Raw genomic sequence first — 11,257 nt, forward strand, 5'->3', positions numbered from 1 at the left:
AGGAGTCCTGACACCCACTCTAACCACTAACCCAATGCAGGGACCCAGAGCAGAACCCAGGAGTCCTGAGTCTGCTCTAACCACTAACCCAACACAGGGACCCAGAGCAGAACCCAGGAGTCCTGACACCCACTCTAACCACTAACCCAATGCAGGGACCCAGAGCAGAACCCAGGCGTCCTGACCCGAAGGCGGGGGAGCTCTGATGCCTTCCCCCACCTGAGGCTTGTGGTACGACAGGCTCCAGGGCTCTCAGTCCATCCCTCCTGCCCCACGCAGAACTCGCCTGCCGAAGACAAGAAAATGAGTCCAACCCTTTGGAGAGGGGAGGCACAGATGCCCTTTGCCTGGGAGACAGCTGAAGGGCCAGAGCCGAAATGGCTTTTAAAAGCCAAGCCGATTGGGGCATTAGGACTAATGTCTGTTTAAAAAAAAACAGCCAGACACACGCCAAGCTATGAAAACAAAGCCAAGCAGCGAGAGACGTTGCTGCTCCTGGCAGGAGGGAAGGCAAGAAAATAGCCGTCAAATTGCAGCTAGTGCTCGGAAGAGGACTCTGGAGTGAGCGGAAATGGGTCGCAAAAAGCAGCCAGATTATCTTCTCCCCCCGCTGCAGATGAAAGGCTTGTCTGGCCGTATCCAGTCAGCACCGGCACCAGGATGGGCAGGGGGAAGGACCACAGATTGCTGGCAGCTCCGAGCCCTGGATAGAGCCACCGACCCAGCAGGGTACTGGAGGATCAGAGGGGATGATTTCAGGGGACCCTCCCCCACCTCCCAGAAAAAACGGCTCATCACACACGCCCCTTATATATACTGCCTGGAAAAATCAGTGGTGGGGCTGTGGTCTAATGGTTAGAGCACGGGACTGGGATGCAGGACTCCTGGGTTCAGTTGGCTCTGGGAGGGGAGTGTTCACGTGTGGTTAGAGCCGATAAAGGGCAGTCACGAGTCATGGTGTCTGTTCACAGGGAGGCAGTGGTCTCTAGTGGTTAGAGCAGAAGGAGCTGGGAGTTGGGACTCCTTGGTTCTAGTCTTGGTTCTGGGAGAGGAGTATGGTCTAGTGGTTAGAGCAGGGGACGGGGAGCCAGGACACCTGGATTCTCTTTCTGACTACTGCGAAGGGCTTGTCTGTATGGGAAAGTTATACCAATATAAGATAAGATGAGAATTTAAACCACTAGGGAGATACCAGGATAACCTCCCTGAGAAAGCTCTATTTCTTTTCGGCTTGGCATATATCACTTTGGACAGGGATTATGCTAAACCAAAAAAAAAAAAGCCCCTCATACTGGGATAAAACGTCCCCTCGTCAGTTATATATAGCTAGCATGGTTTGAATTCACACCTGGTCTACACATAAAATGCAGGTCGACATAGCTGCATCGCTCAGGGGTGTGAAGAATTCGCAGTCCTCCGCTCCGAGGCTGTGCCAGCCTAACCCCCGGCCTAGACGCGGCTAGGTCGGTGGACGGATGCGTCAGTCAGCTAGCTACCACCGCTCAGGGAAGTGGTGTTCCTACGGCAACGGGGAAGCCCCGTCTGCCACTGTAGGAAGCGTCCCCACTATGGTGCTACAGCGGCATCGCTGGGCCGTGCTAGCATCCGTCGTATGGACGAGTCCTGACACCGGGATAACGTTCCCATGTGAACAAGGCCTGACTCAGTGTGTGGCCCGGTCTCTGCCTCCCTCTGCACCTTCGCGTCCCCGGCCATCAAGGGTGGGAAATGGGACGCATCCATCCCGGGTGTAAGCCAGGGACCGAGCAGAGATCTGACTGTGACTCTGGACGCCTGTCCCTCGCAGGGTGCCCGTGAGGCTGAATTCATGTGAGCAGGGGCTGGCAGGGCCAGAGCAGCAGGGTGAGCAGTTCTGCGTGGGCACGGCGTCTGACCCCTGCTAAGTCAGCGGGGCGGGAGCCCTGAGGGGGGTGTCCCAGTGTATTGTCACTCACGTGACCTTCTAACCAGGAGTCAGTCGAGGACCAGCTGTTGTCACTGCTCCCAGAGCCAGGCGAAGAGAGCGGTTCCTGGTGGGCCTTCCCCAGCGCGGGGCCTGTCCCCAACTCAAGGGCCTTCTGCAGCAAAAGGAGGAGAGTGTTTGGTGCCATTCTAGGGAGACTGAGCAGAGGCCAGGGTTGTTAATAACCAAAATCTCTCAAAGCCTCTGAGAGTGACTTTACTGCTACAGTTCTTACTTCAGCCCCCTCTGACATGCAGCCACCTCTGGGGTGGAACACAGCCGCTGTTTATAAAGGACCCAGTCACTCACCACTAACATGCAGCCACCTCTGGGAGGGAACACAGCAGCTGTTTATAAAGGACCCAGTCACTCACCACTAACATGCAGCCACCTCTGGGGGGGAACACAGCAGCTGTTTAACAGCCCCGCAGACCAGGCTGGGACACAGAAGAGAACGTGCAGGGGTAGGGTAGACAGTAATTACGCAGGTTAGCGTTCAGGCTGGAGAGGGGGGTTAACCCCCTGACACTAGCTGAAAGTGCCTCAGGATCGTCACCAGCCACAAAGGGTTATGCCTCCCCTGAAATACTGCAGCTCCCTGGACACTGGGGTCAGCACCCCCCTGGTATCCACCAGGCTCTTTGCCGGGGGTGGGGGGGGAGGTCTCTCCTCCAAGCTCCAACCTCCCCAGCCCTGCGGAGCCAGGACCGCACCGCAAGGCAGCTCAATGCCAGCCCCTGCCCTCCAGATGAGCCAGCCACTTTCCATCAGCAACACTTCCGCCGCCTTGCTTCCATTGCCCAGGGTTACTCATTGCTCTGCCTTGAGCCGTAATGGATGAGGGAACGAGACGGGAGCCGAGCTCCCCCGTCACCCTTCTGCTAAACGCGGGTGCCCCAGAGCCCTTCGCCTGCCCCATGGAGTTTATCGGGAGGGGTGTCAAGGAAGGGGGAGCTTAGACATGAGCCTGATGCCCACACTGTAACATCCAGTCTGAGACGCCAGTTCCACCGGCTCGCTACGTTTCCCTGCCCAGCCACGCAGCCCCCGTGGCTTCCCCGGTTAGCTGTGCTGGGACAGGCTCCGCGGTGCAGATGGGCGGCACCAGCTCCCCTGCGTGCGAGCAAAGGGGCCTGCCCTGGGAAATAAATCAGAGCTGGAAATGGCAGGTTCCAGGGCAGACCAGGGTGCCCCATACTGCAGCCTCGGATAGCCAAAGGCGCCTAAGGCAACCACAGTATCACCCCCCCCCCTCATACCGCAGCCTCGGATAGCCAAGTGTGCCTAAGGCAACCACAGTATTCCTTCCCCCCCCCCCCCCCCCGATCTCTATACCTCTCCCTCAGGCTGGACATGTCATTGGGGTCAGATTCTCAGCTGGTGTGAATGGGCATTGCTCCATCGGAGTCAGTGGGCCAGATCCACAGCTTCTGTAGCACGGTTGGCTCCGATGGATCGACGCCCATTTACACCAGCTGAGGAACTGGCCCCTTGTGGCACAGGGAGACGAGCTCGGCCCCCTACAGCTCGGCGCTGGCAGGCTGGGGAGACGCTTGCCACACTCATAAAACATCTTTCGCACATAAATTGTGCTCTCCCCGCTGGGGGGCTGAAGTTCTGACCAGCCAAAGGAGGGGGTTCAGACCCCCAGGGAATTTGAAAGCACAGATTCCCTTGAACTTTGGCTGAGTAACAGATTGGTTCTGCACAGACGTGGATTTCCTGTGTCATTAGTCAAGCTCCCATTTTTAACAAAATCAAGAGGGTCCCTGTGTCCAGCAGTCCTGCCCCTTGCTCCCCACGACGAAATGCAGCGGATTAAAGGCATACGCTGTCTTCTCTTTAAAGGCCTTGCGTGGCCTGGCGTTTGTAAAGCGGGCGGCACGCGGACGGGAGGGAGGGAGGGCAGTGGAGGGGGGCTATCATAAGCTGGGAGCTGCAGCTGTGGTAAGAACACTTAGCGTGTGCCCCACAGGGACCCAGCTCAATTAACAACTGTGCCCCTTGTGTCTCCCCCTTTGAGCCCAGAGCAAACAATAAAGTACAATCCCCTAAAATGAAAGGCATTGGAGCTGCAGGGCTCCTAGGTACCAGTGGGTTAAAAGTCCGTGGCGAAGGGGCTGTGGGATGGATTGTGGACCGGTTCCAGCCTGTGATGTGGCGCTTTGGTGTTTTCCCAGCCAGGGAGCAAATTCCTGCTCGATGGAGCTAAAAAAAAAAAGAAATGAAGAAGAAAGGAAAAGAAACCCAGTTCTCTTCCAGCCTTCTCCCCTTCCCCCTCTTCAGGGATTTTTAAGATTTACGGCCTCAGCCCAGTGGAAAGGCTGATTTCAGCAGGGGCTGGGTTGGGGGTGTTAACTCCCAAAAGCTCGGGTGCAAAGGAGCTGTTTTGATAGCTTTGCTCTGGGGAGACGTTTGCCTTTGGAAGATGCTGGCCGGACCCAGTTCCGGTCCCCCTTCCCTCCCGGCTGCTTGGATAAAAGAACGACAGATGTCCAACTCTCCCGGCCCGAGTAGAAAGAAATGGCCCGTTTCCATGGATACTTTATTACCCCCCCTTTTTTTTTTAATGGAAAAAATCATTTTTTCCCTTGACTCAAAGCGTTTTGTACCTGGTCACAATAATCAGCCCCCTCCCGTCTCTTTCATTTCTCGCGCCATGTGTGAAAAATTCAAGGCATGAATGGGAAGACGGTGCCTTTCTTCCTGACTCCTGTGGTAACATAAAATGCTTCTAGTCTGGCCGAGCTGTGGGAGACCACGCACGACCACATGACTTAGCATCGCGATCCCCTGAACCCTGCCGGAGCTTGGGAGGCGGCGTCAGGACACCTGGGTTCTATTCCAGGCTTCGAGGAGTAGGGGCCTGGCAGTCGGGACCCTGGAGCTCTGTTCATGCCACTGAGAGGAAGTGTTTTTCTAGTTGTAAGAGCAAGGGAATAAAAGCCAGGACGCCTGGGTTCCTTGCCTGGCTTTGGGAGGGCAGAAGGCCTCGACGTTAGTGTGGGGGTCTGGAATCCAGGACTCCTGGGTTCCACTGGTGGCTCTGGAGGGTATGTGGTCTGGCAATTAGAGCCAGGGAGGGGAAGAGGATATTTTTAGGAGACAGAAACATGGATCATGGCTCTTTGTTCTCTTGGTCGACTGAACAGCTGTTGGGTGAGTGTGAGTACTTGGGGGAGGGCCCCCCGATCCTGTGTCATGCGCCAGCCCCTCCACATGGGCAACATCCCCCAGGACAGTCGTCGTTGCTGCATGGAACGCGTTACTTGCCGCTGTCACCCGCACACGCTTTCCTGCCACGGCCGGCTGACCAGCTCCCCCTGCAGCTCCAATTCCCCAGTGGCACAAATGCTTCTCGTTTAATTACTAACTGCACGGAGTGTGATTAGTCCCTCGGGGCTGGGGAGGGCTGGGCAGGGCGCGTGTGTCTGGGCAGCATGCTGCTCCCGTGCCGTCAGCCTGGCCTGCGCAGAGCCCTTGGTGTCTTGCGCCGTTTCAGGACAGACCTGTGCTCATCACGTGCTCTTTGGGATAACTGCAAAACAGCACAGCCCTGCCGCTGACCCCCATGGCCCCAGCTGGGTCCCCGGGCTCTATTCCCCTACTGCCTTCCCATGGGAATCTCCAGAGTGGCTCAGGACGGGGCTCTGTCTAGCCGCAGTCTCCTCTTGCCCAGTGGCTGGTACCAGCTGCATCAGAGGATCCTGCAGCGATGGGAGAACCTGCCCCCAGGGAATGCTCCCTCCTGACCCCACGAGTGGTGGCTGGATTATGCTCTCCAGCTTGAGCGTTTCTCCTGCCTTTGAGTCCTGAACCCTCCCTTCCCTACACCCATCTTCCCAGCAGGACCCACTTGGGTCTCTCCACAAGCTGCAGGGATGGGACGGGCCCCATGGCTGCTCCACCAGTCAAATCCCGCAGGACCCTCCCTGCTGCCCCACTCGCCTTCTCCCTTTGCTACCCGGCACCCCCAGAAAGAGCTAAACCAGCAAAGACCCACAGGGGCCATACAGCCAGCCTGGGGCTCAGGGCAGTTTACACAAAGCGGCCCAACCCAAAGGCCTCGGAAGCCAGTGGACAAATTATGGACAAACTATCCCCATACCCCCCTCTATCTATCTATCTATCTATCTATCTATCTATCTATCTATCTATCTATCTATCTACCTACCTACCTACCTACCCCATACACCCCCTTTAGCTAATCTCTTTTCTCTTATCTCCATCTCTTTCTTGGGGCCCAATGGTGACCCCTTCCTCAGTCCCCCTTGTTGGCCTGATAGCCAGAGGGAGCAGGGTGGGGGAGGGTCCTTTCCCTCTCTCTCCGTGTCCATGTTTCCTGCTCTCACTTTTCGCTAGTTTTCCATTCCTCTGTCTGGTCTTTGTCTCTCTCTCTCTCTCGCTTTCTCTGCTGCCAGCTTTCACAATTAGCCATCCGGCAGCCTGATTGCTTTCCCTGCCACTCTGTGCTTTAGGCCACTCATTGCTCTCCACAGCCGCCTGCCTCCTGGCTGTCTTGGGCTTGGCGGCTCCATTCCCTGTTTGGAGCACGCAGCTTTGAAATTAATCAGCTCCCTCCGTACGGTGCCATTAGAATAAATCCTCAGCGGCTTGCAAAGGGAAGGAAAAGAATAAAGGAGCAGAAACAGCTGCAGTGGCCCAGCTAACGGGGTGATTGAATTTCAAGGGATTTTCCCACAGGAAGCCGACACGTTGCCGTCCCTAACTGGAGCAACTGGGGAAACTGGTGAGGGCCCATCACCTCAGCCTCCACCAGAACCCACTCGGGTTCTTCAGGCCTCCCCCGGCTGCTGTTTTTCATCTTCTCTTGGCAGTATTTCTGCCCCCGCCAGAGGCAGGGACTGTCCTACATCCCCCATGTTCCCCCAAGATTTCCATCCATATTGTTTGTGAGCCCAAAGTTCAAAGCAACAACATCCAAGATGTGGAGCAACATCCAAAACTTGAGTCGAGTGCAAGGTTTTGGTGAAGCCAGGGGGAACTGGGTGACAGTATCTGGCCTGTGGCCATACGGGAGGCCCAGCTGCATGATTGAATGGTCCCTTCTGCTCTTAACCCCTCTGAATCTATGACCTTCAGATGCTCATCTGAACCCACCGCCTGAATCTCCTCTTCATTATATCACTGTGACTCTATTGACTTTAAAGAAGTTGCTCCCAAATGAGGCCTTCAGGTGGCCTTCTTGGCATGCCCATCACTAGAAATAATAACCCCCTCCCTCTCCCACCCCGGGCACTCTTGGAGTTTCGCACTGGCTCCGCACTGGCATAGCTTTCCATGCGGGACAGCAGCCACTGGGCCAGATTTCACCCCTGGGCAAAATCAAAGGAGTTAGTTCCCGCGGGAATCTTCCATGTTGCACCGTCATTGACTCCATGTTGGCCATCCGATTCCATTCCCTATCCCATGTCATTGCCCCTTTCTGCAGTCCCAGAGATTATTCAGCAGGAGCACAAATTTGGCGATTTCCTTGGCTTGTCCCTATTTCATTCTGAACAGAAAACAAAAGAGGAAAGGCGCTGTGAGCTAAAGTCTCCGTCCTCTCCAAAATGGGCCCCGACCTGGGAAGGGTATTTCACTCAGCTCCAGCCCACAAAAAGGACATTCCCTCCCCAGCCAATTCTTCTGAGACTCTTGAGGATGTTGATGGATCGATGGATTAACCTCCCATCTAACTCTCTCTTTGTGTGCGTGTGTTGTGTTTCTAGGCGTGCGGCAGGACTCCGAAGACAAAGACAGCTCCAAGAGCATCCATTTCACCTTCCTCATCGGCTGCGTCTTTGTGGCATTCGTCCTCGGGGCCTTCTTTTCCGGCTTGCTCGTCTCCTGCTACTGCAGCCACGTGTTGCAGAAGAGCAAGCACGTCAGCAAGGACCCCGAGAACACGATCCAGCGCCCCCTGTCCCTGCGGAGCTTGGCTAAGATGAACGGGCTGCTGGACAACCCGTCCAAGGATGGGCTGACGGAAGCCTCCTCTCCGAAACTGTACACCACGCTGCTGCCCAGCGAGAAGGAGCTGCACAACGGGACAGGCAAGGCCGGCGTGAAGGAGCACCCGGAGCTGTCTGGTTTGCCCACACCCGAGTCCACCCCGGAGCTGCCCATGAAGGCCATCAGGAACCAATGGGAGAAGAACCAGAACTGCAACAACGCCAAGGAGTCGCAGGGCAAGGGCCACCCGTTCCCCGGCCCCGTCTCCGGTGCCCAGGTCTTCCAGTTCCCTGGCGCCATGGTGCTGCCTAGCAACCTCCAGGGCTACGACCCGTCGCTGGCCGGCTACCCAGAGGAAAAGAAGATCCCCAACGCGGAGCGGGTGCTGGTGCGCCACTCCCAGTGCTACCTGCCCAAAGGGGTGGAGGTGACGACGTTGGAGGAGCTGCTGAAACACCTCCACGAGGCGAGCGGCTCCCCGAAGAAGCTGCTGAGCCATCAGCCGGCCATCAGCCCCCACGCGGCCATGTCCTTCGCCAACAGGGTGCAGCCCAAGATCCCGGACACCGAGAGCGCCCCCTATTACAGCTCCTCCACCCTCCCCAGGGACAGCTTGCCCCGGAGGCTGGACGTCCCCCCCGACGTCACGCCGCAGTCTTGCCTGGAGAAGCAGAGGCAGTCGCTGTGCTCGGCGCAGAAGCTGATGAACCTAGCGGTGGGCGGGGGGCTGATCTCCCGGCAGCCAAGCCTGAGCCAGGCAGTCCGGCAGCACCCGCCCCCCGCGCTCCTGACCCGCATGCACTCCACGGGCACCCAGGTGCCCCTCGAAGGGCCCGGCCTCTTCCAGAGCTCACTGCCCAGGCCCGGCGGCATCAAGAGATCGGCCTCCATGAAGCCCGACGTGCCCCCCAAGCTGCTCTTCATGCCCTCGTCCCCCATCAAGCCGGCCGCCCAGTTCAACTACTGACCCCGCCAGCATGAGCCGGGGGGCACTGCTTGCCGGCTCCCCCTGAGCCCCTGTCCGCTCCGGGGTGGGGGACGGGAGAACAATCAGCAGCGGCCGGGCAAATGGCCCCGCCTTCGGCCCCCTGGATTTGTAGTTTTGCCTCTAAAAGAGCATGTTTTTTTAACATGCATTCAGCACACGTCCCCTCCTAACGCCCGAGCAAAGGGGCTTCAAGACCATGGGGCGGGCGGAGAACACATCCCCCGGGCCCCCTGCCACCACATCCACCCCCCATGAAAAGCTGCCGGGGGGCGACGCTGTCAACCAGCTGCCTCCTCTCCCGCTCGGCCCGTTACGATTTGCGGGGAGGCAGGGCCGGTGGCGTCCCGAGAGACACGAGCGCCTCCTTGCCATCGCCTGCGGCTTGCCAGGGCCTGAGGGAACGGAAGCCAGGCCAGCCCGCCGCGCCCCAGCTCCGTGAAGCCCCCGGTAACCTGCCGCTCGCTGGTTTTATTTATTAGATGAAACTCATTTAAATGCCCAGGTCCCGTTGTAGCATCAGCCCGTGCTGGAGCCAGTGGTTTGACACCCGGCGGCGTTAACGTCGCAGCGAGGCCGACTGCGTCCCATCACTGCGGCCGGGCAGATTTCAGAGCCCTCAGCCCGTCGTGGGGCAAAAATCAATTTTGGGGGGGAGCTTAGAGAGCTCCCAACCCGGACAGCGACTTGACAGGGTTGCAGGGGGCTGGGAAGCCTCAGCCAGATGGCCCTACGAGCCTTGTGGAATATATATATAAACACTGTACATAGCTATAAATATATATATCTATCTTTCAAGGTAACTTCACATAAGAGAAGTCAAATTTATCCTACCGTGTAGGAGAGCGAACTGTGCACAAGCCAATGGTGCTGCAGCCATGTACGTGCGGTGTCGGGACAGACACAGCCCGCGCTGATGCCTGAATTATAGCATCTCGTCATGCCCCACGTCTTGGGTGGTTTTTTGGGTGCGGGTGGACAGGGTCAGTTACCCTCCAGTGTGCTTTGTACCAGAGCGTCCAAAACAGGAGTTGGCCCCGCCAGAGAGCGCCAGGGTTCAGGCTGGCATCTGACCCGCCGGATAAGTGCAGGGGGGATGTGTGGTGGGGAGTCTCAATGGGGGTCTGGGTCTGATCCATCTCATTCGCCCCACGGGGGTCCGGGTCTGGTCCATCTCACTCCACCCACAGGGTTCCAGGTCTGATCCATTTCACTCCCGCCCCCATTGGGGTCCAGGTCTGATCCATCTCACTCCCCCCACGAGGGTCTGGGTCTGATCCATCTCACTCCCCCACACTGGGGTCCGGGTCTGATCCATCTCACTCCCCCCATGGGGGTCCGGGTCCAATCCATCTCACTCCCCCCACTGGGGTATGGGTCTGATCCATCTCACTCCCCCCACTGGGATATGGGTCTGATTCATCTCACTCCCTTCTCCCCCCCCTGCACCGGGGTACAGGTCTGATCCATCTCACTCCCCCCACTGGGGTACGGGTCTGATCCATCTCACACACACACACACACCCTGCGATATGGGCTGATCTATCTGACCCCCCGCTGCACAGGGATGCGGCTCTGGTCCAAAGCCCAGGTCAATGAGAGGCTTCCCATCACCTCCAGCCTGCTTTGGATCCAGCCCCAAAAGCTAGAATTTCAGATGTGTCAGCACCCAGCCACCCGCACTGAGAACAATGGAGTATCACACACACACACTACTATTGAGAACAATGGCTTATCCTTCCCCCCTGCCTGTAGAGAACAACGGCTAACTCGGCATAGAAAACAATGGCGAATCCTCCCCACGCCCGCACCGAGAACAATGGGAGCGGAGCACTCTTGGAAATCTGGCCCTGCACAAGGTACTGGGCTGGCAAGAACCAGGCCATGGGAGTACTCGGCTTGGCCCAGCTTCAATCATGGGTAGGAACTGAAACCTGAACCGTGGGCGCGCTCCGATTTTGGCTGAAGTCAGTTGGGAGCAGGGTTAATTTACACAGAAATGAACCCCCCTCTTCCCAGAATCAGAGTGAAACCAGTTTGACCGGCCCGGTGCAGGCTCCTGGTGTTTAGCCCGCTCTTCAGGCCCAGGGGAGCGCCACTGAATTCGAGAGCGTTAGCCGGCGCGAATGAGTCTCAGCCCAGTGGAGTCACGGCAGATTCACGCTGAGCGCAGAAGCCAGCCAGGGATTTTAAAGCAGAGCGCGTGGGGGCGGAGGGGGAACCTTGCCGGTGAGTGACTCCCAGTGGGCCGTGCTGGGATCCTCAGCAGAGCTGGATGTGAAGCAAAGGCCATGTCTTCCGGACAGGGCGCCCGATGCCAACCCAGTGCACCGCTGGAGTGTAAAGAGAACTGA

At 57.5% G+C, this 11,257-nt stretch overlaps 1 protein-coding gene across 2 annotated transcripts in view; it reads left to right on the top strand.

Annotated features, from left to right (window-relative positions):
* Positions 1–9,850, top strand: part of SEMA6C (semaphorin 6C) — a 94,839-nt gene extending 84,989 nt beyond the window's left edge. Inside the window, exon 19 of one of the 2 annotated variants that reach the window (XM_037883260.2) lies at positions 7,696–9,841. In XM_037883260.2, the coding sequence (XP_037739188.1) occupies positions 7,696–8,885 (1,190 nt within the window). In that variant the 3' untranslated portion in view covers positions 8,886–9,841. Of the gene's footprint in view, positions 1–7,695 lie in introns of both variants that reach the window. The other variant, XM_037883259.2, reaches the window with a different exon arrangement.
* The last annotated feature ends 1,407 nt before the right edge of the window (positions 9,851–11,257 follow it).

The sequence above is a fragment of the Chelonia mydas genome, chromosome 24, assembly GCF_015237465.2.
Source record: "Chelonia mydas isolate rCheMyd1 chromosome 24, rCheMyd1.pri.v2, whole genome shotgun sequence".
Classification (NCBI taxonomy): domain Eukaryota; kingdom Metazoa; phylum Chordata; order Testudines; family Cheloniidae; genus Chelonia; species Chelonia mydas.